The sequence below is a fragment of the Perca fluviatilis genome, chromosome 4, assembly GCF_010015445.1.
Source record: "Perca fluviatilis chromosome 4, GENO_Pfluv_1.0, whole genome shotgun sequence".
In the NCBI taxonomy this organism is placed as follows: domain Eukaryota; kingdom Metazoa; phylum Chordata; class Actinopteri; order Perciformes; family Percidae; genus Perca; species Perca fluviatilis.
In genome coordinates, this window is record NC_053115.1 from 7,661,628 (window position 1) to 7,678,975 (window position 17,348).

The 17,348-nt window shown below is 44.3% G+C and overlaps 1 protein-coding gene and 1 pseudogene across 2 annotated transcripts in view; one reads left to right on the forward strand and one right to left on the reverse strand.

Annotated features, from left to right (window-relative positions):
* The first annotated feature begins 949 nt into the window (after nt 1–949).
* Nucleotides 950–2,257, forward strand: LOC120556656 (annotated as a pseudogene).
* A 4,096-nt stretch (nt 2,258–6,353) lies between these two features.
* LOC120557337 (nuclear receptor coactivator 3-like) overlaps nt 6,354–17,348 on the reverse strand; it is a 36,465-nt gene continuing 25,470 nt past the window's right edge. The window contains exons 7-23 of one of the 2 annotated variants that reach the window (XM_039797572.1): nt 17,039–17,230; nt 16,623–16,709; nt 16,084–16,227; nt 15,051–15,198; nt 14,382–14,926; nt 12,684–13,666; nt 12,464–12,587; nt 11,827–12,066; nt 11,459–11,665; nt 11,181–11,298; nt 10,854–11,025; nt 9,914–10,276; nt 9,386–9,700; nt 9,043–9,268; nt 8,744–8,936; nt 8,354–8,564; nt 6,354–8,198 (exon numbers count right to left, since the gene is read on the reverse strand). In XM_039797572.1, the coding sequence (XP_039653506.1) occupies nt 8,187–8,198; nt 8,354–8,564; nt 8,744–8,936; nt 9,043–9,268; nt 9,386–9,700; nt 9,914–10,276; nt 10,854–11,025; nt 11,181–11,298; nt 11,459–11,665; nt 11,827–12,066; nt 12,464–12,587; nt 12,684–13,666; nt 14,382–14,926; nt 15,051–15,198; nt 16,084–16,227; nt 16,623–16,709; nt 17,039–17,230 (4,280 nt within the window). In that variant the 3' untranslated portion in view covers nt 6,354–8,186. Of the gene's footprint in view, nt 8,199–8,353; nt 8,565–8,743; nt 8,937–9,033; nt 9,269–9,385; nt 9,701–9,913; nt 10,277–10,853; nt 11,026–11,180; nt 11,299–11,458; nt 11,666–11,826; nt 12,067–12,463; nt 12,588–12,683; nt 13,667–14,381; nt 14,927–15,050; nt 15,199–16,083; nt 16,228–16,622; nt 16,710–17,038; nt 17,231–17,348 lie in introns of both variants that reach the window. The other variant, XM_039797571.1, reaches the window with a different exon arrangement.

Sequence of the window (17,348 nt, forward strand, 5' to 3'; positions counted from 1 at the left end):
GCCCGATCGGCGCCAGGCTGACAGGCGTCAAGGCTCGAATGAATGGGTGACGTCACCGCGCTGGCGCCTGCCAGTCTGCTCGGGCTTGTTTGGACAATCTGGGGGGAAGATTCAGAACAGAGCGATGCGATCTGAGTGTGCACACAAGGCTGAGCACACACTGCAGAAACATGTGAAGGAATCCGTGGAGCGGCTGCTCACACTGGGCTTCCTTCAGCACACCGAGCAGGAAAAGGCGAGGAAAGTCCAGTTTGTGAGCATAAAGGAAGCTTTGAGGTTTTAAAAAGCAGGGAGACGTGGTGTGGGAATGAGTGTGCAGTAGATTTTCGAAAACAAGTTGTGCGCAAAATTAGTAATGTTATTTAACTAATCAGATAAATTCAATAAACGGCTAATCTCTTTAGTGACTGCATTCCACACTCGAACTGTCTTCATTATCCTGAACTAATTAAAGTGAACAATAAGTGAAATCTTTTCCCAGAATTGTTTGGCCACTCTGTGCCATCCATTGTCTTATTTTACTGTACTATTGTCATCCACATCTGCAGTGCCATCAGCAATTGTGAGAGGCAAATCTAGGGCACTGTGGTAGCCTAATTATCATTAGCCATTCATCGTATTCATCCTGTCCCATCCCACACACATTCTCACAGTGCATACCCAGGCATTCACCACCCCTTAACTGTCCCCAGGCAATCTACACCTGCAGAGTCCCCAAGCCATGGACAGCTGGATTCCCACATATTACCCATAAAAGACACACATTTGTTTCCATTTGTAACGCCATCCCTCAAACAGATTGTAAATCGGATAACCAGGCAAGAGTAGTCATTGGCTGAAAGTGCTGTTGTGGACCGACCCATCAATACAAACGCAGCCGTCTCATTGGTTTACTGTCTTCAAACAGGACGGCTCTGGCACGCCCCCGGCTCCTTCTCGACTATAAAGCCGAGGAGGTTTGCCCATGTGGATGTTGCAAACTGTCAACATAGCATTGCCAAGATCTCTGAGAGGAGGAGAAGCCTCATTGCTCAACTACTTTACCTTAATCCCTCGTCATTTTTTTGGAAACTACACCTCCTACACTAATCAAGATGAAGGTTGTCGGATCTACCTGCGCCCTGAAGAGCAAGGTGTATATCAAGTATTCTGGTGTTTTTTTGTTTTTTTTTGGTGGGGGGTGCCCGTGGGGGAGGACAGGGGGGGGGGGGGGGGGGGGGGGGGGGGGTTTTTTTTCGCGGCAAGAACGGCGGCGCCGGGGGGGTAAAGGGGGCGGGGCCCCCCCCGCCCCCCAACAAAAAGGCCGCAAAGTGGAGGGGCAAATCCTGCAGCACGTAATCGACTACATCTGGGACCTGCAGGTCGAGCTGGACGAGCCGGAGAAGAGCCGCCAGCACTCCGCCAACAGCGTCACCCGCACACCGCTGACCACCCTGAACGCAGAGATCGCTAGCATAGCAGTGGAGGTAAATATCTCATCACATATACCGCAGAATTAATCTGAGAAGGGCTCGGTGTCCCACAGAGCTCCCTGCACCACTGTAACATATGTTTTTAAAACGTCAGTACGCGTGCGTAAAGTTGCGAAATCCGTGCGTAAAAGTCTCTTTTGCGCACAAGATTTGCTTGCGATTGCTTTATATCCATGTCACGCAGATGTACTAATCAACCTTCTTTTCTCTTTCCCCGCAGAATGGATGCTCAGATGACAGGATTATGTGTCGTTAAGAGCTCGTGGAGCTTCGCACCATCACCCCACAGCGAGCACCGCGAAGAACAAACAAGGCTATCTGATGTGACTTCTCGACCACATCTATAAAAAAAAACCTTAAACTGTGTAGGGACGTTTAAAACTCCCAGTGCTAGAAAAATAACGTTGCGTGGACATCCTCCGATGGCGAGGATCTCTGTCACTCAAGGCTCTCGATTGATCAGAGGGCCCTGAGAGAAGAAGAAGACCGGTGGTGTCCAGATAGACTGGGTTAGCCGGGGGACCAAGACCAGTTCAGTGCAACCAGCATCGCTCGTTGCTTGTAGAGTTTCTAAAGAAAGCTAATGTTTCTGTTACGCTCTTTGTATCTTGTGTAAACTTTATAGAGATATTCAACATTTTGTAAAAGGAAAAAAATACATTTCTCAGATTACTGAGCGACAAACTGTATTGTATATTACAATGCCACACTATGTGCAGATATTGTTTTCTTACAATGTACCTTATTTGTGTTTTTATTAAAACAAGACAATTATTTTTGAACAAGAATTCTTCTGTGTCATTGTGTGTGAGTGTGTGTGTGTGTGTGTGTGTGAGAGAGAGAGAAAGAACAGTATATTAGGTGCTACATCATATCATACAGACCCACCTGGAGAGTTTCATTATCTTTCTTTGCAAAAAACTAGAACCATAGTTGTGAAATATGACACTCTGGTGATTATTGTGTGCTGTTATAGCCTTATTATCGTTGTGATTAATAGCAGGCCTACTCACATTCATCTGAACAGCTTATCTCGTTGCTGATCTGAGTACTAGGGGGTGTAAAGTGGTTGTCAATGAAAAAAGAAAAAATGCTACACCTAGAAGAGGCTGTTAAGTCAATCAGGTAACATAAAACTAAACTGGTGGTCAACATAATGGCTCATAGCCAGTTAAATTGGTAATTTGCCTCTCTATGGGTCATTACCGTATCACATTACAAGAGGAAGTATCATGTTAAATCGTCAAGTCTAAACATCTTGACATATTGAGGCAGTTTGAAGTTTAGTATTGAATAAAATCATCGCAGTCATGACAAATGTATCCCCCCCCCCCAAGATGATTTAAGATTCAACACGTATTTGACAAACTCCCTGACAAATATCAAGCGATGTAAGGTGGTTTATTAAGAACGAAACAAACGAATAAATAAGGTTAAAGTTTGTCTGACTCCATAAAACATCCATTTAAATGTGGTGTTTCAAGATGTTATCGTGTAAATCAGCAGTTTTTTAGTCGCTCTCGGCACTGCAGGGGTTAAAATGGCTTTGGCGAGGCGATTTGTTATAAGATTTATTCTGTCTCCCTGGTGCAATGTTTTTCCCATTTCCCTGCGGTGCGATGCGCACAGCTGCAGCCCCGGCGTGGCCAGTGTGTGATTGTGTTTGTGTGATAGCTTTGTGCCAAGGGCAGGGGAGGGCGGCGGGGCCCAGACTGAGCGGCGCCTCGGCACACCTGGGGAAGTTCAGGTTAAATAGCTCCACATTCCTCAACACACAGCTGATTGAAACATTAACAAACAGTAATCCACGGGCCAGGCCGCAGATGGGCCGGGAACCAAGCCAACAGAGAGAGAGAGAGAGAGAGAGAGAGAGAGAGAGAGAGAGAGAGAGAGAGAGAGAGAGAGAGAGAGAGAGAGAGAGAGAGAGAGAGAGAGAGATTCCCACAGCACAGTCATATGTTCTAAATTTGCTATTAATATATACACTTTTTTTTTTTAAACATACACTGCTTGGGCTGTTAGAGAAGTGTCCACAAGTAGTTGAACAGAATTGTTTAACATATACAATTCTTTAATGTTTTTATTTTTTTATATACTGAAACATGTATAGCTCTGAATTTCTAATCAGTAACCACATATAATTATCTACATTACATACAAATCCCTTTTACGTAATCTGGTTGAGCTGTGGAGAAAATAAAGACCAGGCTGTTGTGGTCCCCATAATACGTGTGTATACTCAATCTTTCATTACATTAAATCCAATTAGGCCCGTGTGTTGGCTTTTATATGGGCTTAATTCTTAATTCTTATTATTATTTTAATACGTCAGTCTATAAACATGAATCAAACCTCATGTCCCTTCCTTCAACGCTCCTCTCTAGTTAGCGCCCTCTGGCGAGCATGGAATGAATTGCAGGATATTATAAAAAAGCCTGTACTGGTACTGAGCTGCTGTGTGTGGCAGCAGAGAGTTGGAGAGGACATTAGTAGACAGCAGCGCCCCCTTCTGGCAACTGTGACGTGAAAAGCTCTGTTACAGTTTTTATTTTCCAACTGCTTCCACACAAAATCTTTTCATGTCACACGCTTTTTGATACCTCTCTCTCAAAGTGCAAAACTACACACCAAAACCATAAGATAGTTCTCAGCCACTTTAAAAAAAAATCTACACACAATTCTCTACCTGAGACAAAAAAAACAGTGACTTGCTTTCCTTTTCCAAACACAACCAATCAAAATGCTACACTTATTTACCAGGGCGCGCGCGCGCGCGCACACACACACACACACACACACACACACACACACACACACACACACACACACACACACACACACACACACACACACACACACTCCTTACATGTGCAAACACATTATGCTTAACTGAACACTAACCAATCACTGCTTCACTGCTTTAGTATAGGCCTATACAAAAGGTCAAAGGTCAGATTACCTGTTTTGAACAATGGATGCCAACAATAGACAGAGAGCAAAGGGAGGAGGAGGGAGAGATAGGGGACGACAACAGGGAGGAGGAGGAGGAGGAGGAGGAGGAGGAGGAGGAGGAGGAGGAGGAGGAGGAGGAGAGCCATCTCTGATGAGATCAGGGCCAGATGTAGATATGAGCCTATGATAGACAAAAGAACTTTAGATTTAGAACAACAGTGTGTACATGGTATATCCAAAAATGTCGTCCCCCCCCCCTGCCCACTCACTTTGTATAAAACAGTGGTTGGTGTATTTTCTGTGAGAGGGTGGTTGTTCCTGTTCAAGTGTGTGTGTGTCTGTTCTGATGTTTAAAATGAAAAGAAAATTTAAAGTTTGCCTTTTGATGCAAATGCTTCATGTTGAGATGTGTTTATGGCATTTTGAATGCAGTGTTTCGTTGTGAAGGAGATGTGAGGCATTTGGCATTTTGTGTGTGCAGTTTTGGGAATTGTGTGCAGAGGAGACAGTTTTGAAAACGTGTGTAAGCAGTTGGAAAAAAACTGTAATATGGTGCTGGTGTCTTCCTGCTGACGTAAAAATATTTCTTGATAATTTAATATTAAAAATGTGATTAAAATGTCTATTTAAGTACTATACTTAACTACAATGCGGGGCGTTTCTTGAGTATTTATATATAGTGCTTATAAATTAATTAATATTTCAAATGAGTTGTTAGCAGTTCCACCTAAGAAAGATTTCCCCTCTAAACGTGTCAGCACTTTGTTTAATCTTCTTTCCAACTCCACTGATAATCATCTCACGACCCCCAAATGCATCCTGGGATATGTATACTGGCCGACCTTTGGGAATTACCAGATTAAATTGACAAACTAGCTCCACCTCAACCAGCTATCTGCTGCTTATTGGTTTGTTTTTGTTTTCCCCCGACGGCAGTAGCGTTTGATCTTGTTCAACTGTGTTTGTATGTTCAAAAATATAAAAATAATAAAAAATGTATCTAAAAAAAAATAAAATGCTACTGATGGTGATTAGCATTAACAATCTAATAATGTCCTATCAGTCACAGGAGGCATTTTTCTGCAGATTGACTACTTCTATTTTAGTCTGTTGTCCAATAATACTTCTGTATTTTCCCTTTCACTTGTTAAAGTGTCTTTTACATATTGTTTATTATAATATTTCTAGTCTATATTTATGTTCTTATCTGTTGCAGTACTTTGCTTTATTGTTTATTTCCTTTTAATAATTAATTAATTAATTTATGCATGCACCAAACACAGAGGCAAATTCCTACTAAGTGAAAAAACTACTTGGCAATAAATACAGGACTCTTACTTGTAATGGAGTATTTTTTACAATGTGGTATTGCTACTTTTACTTAATAAAAGATCCCAATACTTTTTCCACCACTCTGCCTCAGTCTATCACATCTCTTCTATTTATATACGGCTCTATCTAGCCCAGGGACTACAGGTGGAAATTAGCAATTGTTGCTATAACCTGGCCCAAGACATATTCTCTTGTTTAACAAGTTTAATGTTTATTTGTGCATTGTCCCCGTTTCAAATAAATCAATTTCCATTCCAACTATCATTAGTTTTATTTGCTTCTTCCACCACTGTGTGTACGCTGTTTGGAGGTTAGTGCATTACACTGTATAGGCTTTATAATAGGCTGAGTAGGCAAGTTTTCCACATTACAATACTAGGCAGAGTGTAATATTGAAATTCAAAGTTTTTTTCTGACAGAAGAATATTACATATAAACCTGGGAATGGATAAATTCTTCATTAAAAATTTGCAATAACCCGACAGTGGCAGCCCTCAGCTTCGTTTGCCAATGCAATAAATTGGCTGCTAATTACGGTTACTAGAGTCAGATTTAGTAAATTGCAGTCAGTAGATGATCAGAGAACCAGAGTCAAGAGTGTTTAAATATAAATTTGTATTTACATCAATATCAACAACAGAAAAAAAATCTGTAATATACATCCTGTAAGATGACAGCTTATCTTACCTCCAAATAAAGAACAAAAAAACCAAATGATCTCTTGCTTCTTTTTTTGCACTTCATTCAAACTCTACAAAGTTCTTTTTTTTCCTGAAGTAACAAAATCTGGACATAAAATGAAGTTGTTTCCTGAAAGATAGAAGAGATATTGATATGTCTTGAAGTGGATTTCATTCCATTGGTATTTCTCTTTCACAGCAAAACATGCTTTTTTTTTCTGGATGTAAAAACTTTCTGCTGTGGGGTTGAGAGTTTCCAGTCCTCTTCGCACTGCACCGATAGCCAGCCAGCCCCCCCGCCCCCGGCCCCCGCCACAAAGGAACAACTTAGCTCCATGCTCCTTATGCTTACAGTACAAAACCATCAATTGCTTTTACAGATCCATGATGTGTACCCATTTACTATCAGACTAATATAACGCATATCATAAAAAAAAATTTACACCAGAAATTTCAGAAACTATACAGAGATGTGGAAAAATATCTTTGGATTGCGCATGTTAAAAAGGTAGATTGAGCAAGTTGAGAATAACAGTCAAAAGAAGATGGTGTGAATAAAAATACACTTGACAGACAGAGCTGGTGGGAGGGGGGAGAACATCGCAAGAACCAGGCTTGTTGGTACATGGAGGAGTGCGTGTTTCAGGTCTTCATTGTACTGCAGACAAAATCTATACAGCTCACCTCACACAGAACCCAACAAAATCACATCGTTTCATGTAATCGACTGTCCTGACAGAATTCACCCCCCCCCACCTTCCAATAAAACCTCTGACAGTGTGAAAGCTCAAACCTTCAACTCATCAGATACTCATCACAAGTAAAAGTGCTTTGCTAAAACATGGAATACATGACTTTTCGGAAAAAAATAAAAAATACAGCATTCAGAAAATGACAAACAAGGGGAAGAAACCCCAAACACGCCTGCAATATTTGCAAGGGCGTAAAAAAAAAAAAAAAAAGCAAATTAACCAAATCAGAATTGACCTATGGGACACAAAAATACAACCAGGTCTCATACTTTGTGCAATAATGGGCCTTTAAAAAGTTTGATATATTTTGTAGAATATTTACAATTCATATTCACAGAGGACATTTGAGACATCTAATACTGCAGTACCATTTGTTTGCTTATAACAGGTGTTATGATGCTCAGTTACAGTCTAAAGCATAGAGTTATTGCTCCAATCTGCATAACAGTTAACTGTGCTTATAGCTTCCGATGACTTCAAGAATGAGGCGCATCCAAAGGATAAGAAGAAAAAAAAGAAACCCTTGGTTGTGAAGGCATTAAATCTCTAGTAAGGCTGTAATGATGAAAAAATATTGCATCAATCTTTGTTACACAGAAGCTTCCAGGTAAAGTGCAGCCACAGCTAGTTGTACCATAGTCTTGTTCTGGCTGCATGGCTCTGACCCTGAATACTGCCCGACAGCTCCAGGTCGTTCACGTCAACACACACAAACATTAGCTCACCCACATGCACTGATATTTTGTGTTTGTGCATCACTTTAACAGGGTTACAGGATGTGAGGCTTCAGTTGGGGATGAAGCCCAATGTTTGTCCTTGTAGCCCACTTCCTCCAGGAGTAGCAGTGTGTTGTGCCAAGTCTACTGCATCATGTTTTATGCTGGAGAACTTCTACTATGTGTGTGTTTGTGTGTGTTTTTGTGTAGGTCCAGCTCTCGGGGCTCAGATCGCTCTGCCACAGCTGAAAGGCTCCAGATTCTGCTATCAACCACAGGTCCTCAGCAATACTTCTGCAGAGAGAGAAACAGTGAGATGTGCAAACTTTTCTAGGGGTTGAAAATAGAGAATTTCCCTTTACATGTCTGATATCTCAACTGTGTTTTAAAGCATCAGCTGACCTTCATGTAAGGCCACTGTACTCTGAATGTGTCAATGTATTACCTACCTGATCAGGTCCCATTGGCATTCTGCCCATTCCCATGGGGTTCATGCCTATTTGGCCCTGCATCTGGCCCTGCCTCTGTCCTGGTATTTGGCCCATCTGTCCTGTACTGGCCCCACTGACTGGCCCAGGTCCACCCATTGAGGTGTTCATCATCATGGGTCCAAACTGGCTCTGGTTGCCCTGCTGGGGAAACTGTTGCTGGGGGTATGTGCTGGAAAACCAGAAAAATAAAATAAGTTTTGACACAAGTAATTGACCTCTGCAACTTATAGAAGCATTACCCAAGGAAAAGCCTTTTCGGTATGGTGCTTAAATGGTGATAATTAACTACAAACACTTGAATAATTGGTGACTAAATCATTTTGATGAAGGGAGCCTAATGCTACATACTTGCTGCGTGACATGCCAGCCTGTGGCCAGCCTTTCATGTCTCCAGACTGGTACATGGGCCCTCCCTGTGGATTGCCCTGCATCCCTGGCATCATGGTGTTCTGAGGAGGACCTCCCATTCGTCCTTGCATCATGTTTGCTGGTGGGCTGCTACCTGGACTCATGAATGATGGGTCCCCCTGCTGGTTTATCCCTGCAAGTACAGCAACAAAAAAAACCGAGAGAGTCATCAGTGTGAAACTTGAATATCCAGGAGGAAATGATGCAGAGCTCTGTCTCAGTCAACTCACCATAGTTACCTCCATAGTTAAAGCCCTGCTGTCCAGGCTGGTTCATAGGGGAGGCTCCGATGGGGCTGTCCATGCCTCCTGGTGCTGTGACATTTGGAGGAGGGCTGAAGCCTCTTGCTGCCCCCTGCCCCTGCTGCTGTTGCTGCATCAGCAACAGCATCCGCTGCCTCCTAATCTGCAAGGTCATCATCTCCCTGCTGCGCTGGGCCATCATCTGGGCGTTCAGGAAACCAGGCTGCAGACAAACATCAATACTTTGACCTTAATTCTACAAATGGTGACTTGCCTGATGTTTAAAAAGTGGCAAGTGAATGCACACTACATTAGATGTGAGGAAGTGCTGACTACATACCTGACTACCCATGCTTGCAGGTTGCATGCCAGGCTGGATGCCAGGTTGCATGCCAGGCTGGATGCCAGGTTGCATGCCAGGCTGGATGCCAGGTTGCATGCCAGGCTGGATGCCAGGTTGCATGCCAGGCTGGATGCCAGGTTGCATGCCAGGCTGGATGCCAGGCTGGATGCCAGGCTGCATGCCAGGTTGCATGCCAGGCTGCATGGCTGGCTGGATGCCAGGCTGCATACCAGGCTGCATGCCTGAATGCATGGGAGGGGTTCCTCCAGGGGCATGCTCCATCTTCATGCCCTGTCGGGTCTGGTTCATAAACTGCCAGATGAGACAAGACAAAGACAAGTTAAATAGGCCTGTTTGTTTGCTTTTTTATGTTCACTATTAACATAGCAGCCAAGAAGCCACCAATTTCTCATAAGACACAAGTTGACCTGCTGTATCTTTAATATGATATATGTTTGTGTGTGTGTGTGTGTGTGTGTGTGTGTGTGTGTGTGTGTGTGTGTGTGTGTGTGTGTGTGAGATCACCTGCTGTCCTTGCAGTCTCTGCTGCAGCTGCAGTCGGAGAGGCTTGGGGGCAGTCATCATGCGAGGTCGCATCATGTTTGCACGGGGGTTGCCCATACCCGCCATGCCAGGGAAGCTCCCTGTCTGGCCCACTTGATTCATCATGGGGTTGAAGCCTCCAGGAGACTGGCCTTGCATTGTATTGCCACCATAACCAGACTGCATGCCCATAGAGGAGGGCCCTGGGGGCCCAGCGTAGCCTTGGTTATACATGGGTTTTTGGTCCATGCCTAAGGAGGAGGCTGGCCCTGGGAAAGGCTCTGACGGCGGGCACCGACCCTGGCCTCGATTCTGGCCCTGCTGGTGGCCTTCAGGTCCGTGGGTCTGTGGAAAAGGGACGTAGCATGTCATTCTAGTTTGCGAACTTTTCTGCAATATCAACACAAAGCTGGATATGGGTATTTATGTGATTAAACTACTTACAGAGCACAGACATAAAAACACATGTTCATCAAACAACTGCATAACAATCACAAGTATCACAACAGGTTAAAGATGGCCTGCTCAACCAGAAGCTACAAAACATTGGGAACTTAATAACATTTACTGCAAGCTAGCATTAGGTTGAGGATTGAGACCCCACATTCAATTGTCTAATTAGAACAGCAGAGAGGACAATATAAAATTCATGCAACAAGTTGTCCACTTCATGCCATCACATTTAATGGACAACTATTAATTTAAAATATGCATTGATTGCACTAATTCATTCCTATTCTTAATTACAATGAACTAAACACTTTCTGCTTTATTCAATAATCACTTTATAAATTAGAATTACTTTTAGAACATAAGTTAATTTGGGTCCACGCCCCATTGGTGCCAAAATTTCCTGTTAAAAAAATAGAGTATAGAGTATATGCAGTATATTATATACAGTATACTGTAGTGAGTCCTGTACCTGGCCTACTATTTCAGGGATGCCTAGGGCTCGGTCTATCTCCTGCAGAGCAATGACATCAGTGGTATTGAGCAGAGAGTCCAACTGGTCAAGAAGTGCCCGTTCATCACTCGGGCCCTCGCTGTTGGCCAGGGGCCCCAGCAGCTGCTCCAGGGGGTGCCCAAACTGCTCCCTAACACAACAAATGACAGGAAATGAATGTCAATCACTTTAAGAAAAGGAGACTGCAATCACAGACACCATTAACACCACCTTCTGAATTTAGCTTAAGGTCTAATTTGGAAAAGATTCAGAGGGATAGCGTGTGAACCAGTGCAAAAGCTTTACCGGTTTGTGTTATTCTGTGGTCTTTCCAGTCCCATAGCAGAGTCTGGCCAGGAGGGGGACCGAGGAGGGGGCCCATGTCCACCAAATGGGCTCATACCCATATTGGCTTCATTGGTGCCTGCAGAGGTAAAAATGGGTAGTGTATGGTTAATATAGAGTGGAAACACAACACAGACATTTACATTACTTTATCATATTGCCAATTAAGTACGTACCAATTAAGTACAAGCACCAAACATTCCCTAGTTACAGTTTAACACACACAACATGCGACATACCCATATCCATGAGTTGCTGCTGCAGCATAGACCTGGTTTTTCCAGGTACACTGTTGGACCGGTTGATCATGGGTCCTCCCATTGGACCAGAGCGACCCATGCCAGGGTGTCCTGGTCCGGTCACAGGGCTGCTGCTGGACCTCGCCATCCCCCAGTCACCTGAAATGGGAGGCCGCTGAGGCATTCCCATTCCTCTGCCCATACCTCCTGATCAACACACGGACCACAAACATCGAGTGTTAGCAAAATAAAATAAAAAAGTAGTATTGAGAAAATAAATATCCCCATGCGGTCTACTCTGTGGGACCCAGTTCTTCATAGAAAGCAGGGCTGTCTTGGGTATGCTAAGAAATAAATGTTGAAGTTACTTGTTGGATTGCCCCGCGGTGGACACACACCCATGCCTCCTGGAAAACCATTGGGAATGGGCCCAGGTCGAATCGGAGCATCTATCTTCTCCTGTTTGACCAATGTGGGACATGGCACGTTCCGTCTCCCGGCTAGCCCGCCTCCTACTGTTCCCTCTCCACCCATGGGCTTGGCATCCATGGACAAGGCTCTTTGATAGGCACTACGCTGAGCTGAAGGCATGGGACCTCTCTCCCCATCTGAAACACACACACACACACACACACACACACACACACACACACACACACACACACACACACACACACACACACACACACACACACACACACACACACACACACACACACACACACACACACACACACACACACACAATACTAGAGTTAGATTACATACCCTCACACATTTTAGGAGATTCCAAGATTCTAAGATTAAGACTACCACTGACGAGGAAGCAGCTACACTGTGATACCTCATGAAAGACTTAAAAACGTAAGTGACATGCTATATGCCAAGGCTTCTATGGCTGTAGAATCTCAGCCATGCATACTATTTTGTGTTTTCCATAGAGCAAGAATCTTTTTGCTGTCCAGTGTTACATTTGATCAAAATACTCAATACTGACTGACTTACCATGTAAACTATCAGGCATATTTCCCAGTTTGTTTCCCACTTCCTTCCCTGCTCTGGTTTCTGGTTCAGGGTAGAAGCCAGAGTTGTTCCTTGGGACACCCAGAATGGTCTCCAGGGTCTCCGCCTGAACCATCGAGACACAAGAATGATTAGACAACAATGCTCTACTTGGTATTTTAAACTACATCTAACAAATTGTTATCCTGGGCAAAACCCTTACCTCATCAGATGGCTCCAACTTGACCTTCCCATCCATGCAGTGGGGGTCAGAGCTGGTGACCCCTGTCCCATGAGCTCCTCTCCCCTCAAGCTCCTCGAGTTTTGGCTTGATATCACCACATTCTTTAGAGTCATCCTTATTGAGGAGGTAGTGAAGGAGGGCATGGGGTTTCTCCTTCTTAGGGCTGTGCTGCTCCTGCTTTGATTCTGATCCCCTAACCCCTCCAGCGGCTGCAGGTTCAGGCTCCGATGCCCCCGAATCCAGGCTGCTCTTCCCAGTGGCCTCGGCTGTGATGCGAGCCACCTCGTCGGGTGTGTGCCCATTCTGCAGAAGCTTGTGGAGGATCTTGTGCTTCTCCTGCAGCGACTGACTTGTTAAATGTCCTGCGCCGCCTGAAGAGGACACAGCGCTGTGATTCCCGCCCGTGGAGGAGGACACTCCTGTTGAGGAGGGGCTGGTGACGCCGGCTGTTCCGTCTTTAGCCTCAGGTGTGGAGCTGGGCCCAGAGCTAGGTGTTTGACTAGGTGGCACCAGCTCATCTGTAGGGGAGGTGAGGAGCTGCAGAAGCTTCTTGTGGCACTTGGTGTCAGGGACCCGTCGGCTGGATTCTCCCCCGGCTGGACCCGCCTCTCTGCCGGCCTGGCTGTCTGGCTTGTCAGGAGGGCCCTCGCTGGTGGGGGTGTGTGGATGCTGCTGAGACTGCTGCTCTCCTCCAGCCCCCAGTGAGCTCCCTGGGCTCTTAGAGTCAGAGTAGGCTGGGAGGCTTAGTTTACAGGGTCCCCCTGCTGCCTGGTTTGTGGAATTGATGCTCGGGGAGCTGTCAGGCTTGTGAGGGTGAGGAGAGGTGAGGGGGGATGGCATCGGATTACCCACTCCCTCACTAATGGCTTGGAGGGCATTCAAGGAGCTGCTGGAGAAGGTAGTCCCTCCTCCTCCGCCTCCAGAGTTACCAGGGTGACTGGAGCTTATGGGAGAGATCATACCTGCAGAGGACACAACCAGAGACAGGTTATCAGAAGAAGAAGATTTATTAATCCTGCAAGGGAAAATACATATTTTTCACTCTATTGTATATATATTTTCACTCACACTGTGTGTGTGTGTGTCATATATATATATATATATATAAAAAAATCTTATGTGTACATATATAATAAACACATGCATTATGTATGGAAGGATGTCAGAGTGAGGTGGCTCACAGGTAGAGATGGCCCGATACAATTTTTTGCTTCCCGATACCAATTCTGATACCTGAACTTGCGTATCGGCCGATACCGAGTACCGATCCCAGTGTGTCATATATTTTATTATGTTTTAACAACTGTATACTACTATCCCTGTATGGATGTGATATTATTTCTATTCTATTTCTATATTTGTTGTCGGTCTGGCTCAGGTTAAACTCTTTGTGAAACATGAACAAACACAAACAACGAATGCCACAGAACTTTCTTTTACTCTTTATTACGTGGTATCGGATCGGTGCATAAACTCCAGTACTTCCCGATACCAACGTTTTAGGCAGTATCGGAACATCTCTACTCACAGGATGGCCTCCCGAGCAGTTGGGGATTAGGTGCCTTGCTCAAGGGCACCTGCCATGAAGTTAATAACACAAGTGTAACAAAATGTGAGTTAAGAAGTTGTGATTTTTCATTTAAGTTCTCAAGAGTTCTACAAAGGTTTGGTTCATACCTCCGGGAGAGAAAGGACTCGCACCCATCTTGGGGCTTCCTCTGACTCTGGGTGAACCCATGACGTTGTGTGGGGGGCCATTAATCCCTGGACTGGCCTGGGGGGGACTGGTCATTCCCATCCCATATCCTCCACCTCCAGGTCCACCTCCATGGAACTGACTCATCTGCTGATGTTGGTGCTGATGCTGATGCATGCCATGGTGGCCCATCTGATTCATGGGACCCATTTGGTTCATGGAGGAGTTCATTGGATGCATGGAATTCATTTGATTCACTGGATTAATTTGCCCCATGTTGTTCATCTGATGCATGGGATTCATCTGATGCATGGGATTCATCTGATGCATGGGATTTATGCGGTTGCCCCCAGTGTATGGAGGCACTCCCCTTTGTGGCATGTTGCCCTGTTCAGCCATGCCGTAGCCCCTGTTCATGCCCATGCTCCCTCCTGGGCCCATGTTCATCTGTTGGTTGGGGTTGTTCACACCCATGTGTTGAGGCCTCATACCTCCACCCTGGTTTCCACGATAACTATTTTGCTCCCTAAAGGGAATACAGTAAATAACAAAAATTTAAAACAGAACAAAGCACATAAAACATAGTGAGACATTCGTCCAAATTTGGAAGAAATAATTCTTGCTAGTTCCAAATGTTAGAGCATTTGCACCTTTGTAGCAAGTGTGTGGAGAGGAAAGAGTGTGGCTCATTGGTGTTGGGATTCCTGCAGAGGTCACTCCTGGTCTGGGCTGTGACTGGGGTGCCATCAGCGAGTGAGAAGCGGTAGAGTGGGGTCTCCGCATGGCCATTATGGAAAGCTAGAGTAGAAAAAGGAGAATTAACACCCCCCGCAATAGCTGACAACGGGACAAAACATGCACACACCAACGTGAAAAGAAAACGCTAATAAACACTTGTCACAGGTTGTGGCAGGGACTTAAGATAAAATGTCCATATAGTTAATATACGCTTGCTGTTCTGTACTGTGAGTATTGATCTGTACACAGATGTTTTTTTCCACACGACACAAAGGCACGGTAAACCATTTTGCTCAACAATCAGTCACTAACACTGGTAACAAATCAAACTGCCATGTAGCTGCTCCACAATTAAAAGCATTCCAGTGATTACTGCTTTTAATGTGAAGCCGACTGAATTAACAGCAATTACAGCTTAGCTGTGATAGTTCGTCGAAGAGGATCGGAGGCTGCGGTCTGTTAGATTAGTAAGAAAAAGAAAGAGTGGAACAAAACTCCAAACCACAGAGACATTACGAAGGAGTAACAACGGTACTGAAAATTCAATACAGAGATTTAAAAAATTCCTACCACCCCATAAAGTCAAGAGTGTTGTACTGGAGATGAGTCATTCGTGATTTTAGCCTCTTATTTATCTAGCAAGGGCCGTGTCCCACATACCAAACATTTTAATGAGATGAACGGTACATTCCTTGTATACTTTTGCAGCCTTCATGCCAATGCTCAAACCTGGCTTCCTGATGCCAATTATTGGCAATAATTGCCAATAATAATGGCTCATTTCTTTGCCAATGTCTGTGACCATGTTGTCATTCTAAGTAATCCAGTCTATTGCATACACCTACAAATGTAGCACCAGATGCACAAATGCTAGACTTTTTGTGGAAGCGACTGAGTGATTGTGACAAGGGAGGTTAACTTGTAGGGAGGTGCAGTGTTATATACCATCTTGATAGTGCCGTTTGTAGGACCAAGGTTGTCCCTCACTTCGATGGAGGAACATCTGCATGCAGCGCCTCACCAGGTCCTCCCAGCCTGGACGCATAGTGGTGTGAAGAGAGGCCTGCTGTTCAATTTCAATCAGTTTACCTGCAATAGAGGATGCACCATTGGGATTACACAAAGGATAATGGCTGGTGATGAAGTTTACATGTAGTTTATATGCCTAATACAGTACGGTGTACATCTCTAAATATCTAGAATGACATGGCTTGAAAGGTTATTGTCATAGCAGTACAAGTAATAAATATAAGTGGGGTATCTAAAAAAAAAAAAAAGTACACCGCATCAATTAATGCCATCTAACACAGTATGTATAACCTAACTTAGTTTGACTAAGGCCTTTGTAAATTGGTGTGCCTAACAAAAACATTTCCAAAGGTCATGTCACATGTGTACAAAATGAATACACTTGGGGAATGAACTTGCATTGGTATATACTACATAGTATATACACTATCAGAAATAACACAGTGGTAACTTACCTGACAGTTCATGGCGTGTGCTAAACCTCTCAGTCCTCTCTACTGCAATGATGCGTCGTGCCACACAGATCATACATGACTGCAAATCTTAATAAAGAGACAGCGCAATGTTAAGTCCTCATTTGACATCACCGGAGGAGAAACTGGAGATTCAAATCTTGTGGCTATAGTATTATTTGCAACATTTAAGCAGATTGACCAATAAATACGATAGAAGGCGTAGCTACACACTACGTGTAAGCCAAGAAAGAGGCTGGGTAAACAAATCCTACTTTGTGGCTGCTAGTTAAATCATATCCTCTGCATGAATAAGTGTAAATGTTAACTGTTGTCACATGTTTAACTGTTGTATTTTCCCATTGCTTTAATCTGAAAATTAAAAAAAATATATATTCAAAGCAAACAATGACTTTTACCTTCTCCCTCCTCCATCATGGCCCGGGGCTGAGTGAGGGCAAAACACTGCATGGTCTCATAGCGATGGCCCCCAGGCCTCTCTTCTGACAACCCGTGACTCTGACCGTGAACAAAGTTCACCAGCATGCGGCAGTTGAAGGTGTGGCTCTTCTGCCGGGGTGCCTCTCCACCCCACGATGCCCCATTTAGTGCTATGAAGAGAAATAGGCAACCGGTGAACAGATGACCATGACTCTACATGTGTGTCCAAGAGCATTCAGATGTCCAATCAGTTATACACGTGTTTGAGTAAGTGACTGTGTTTGAGCG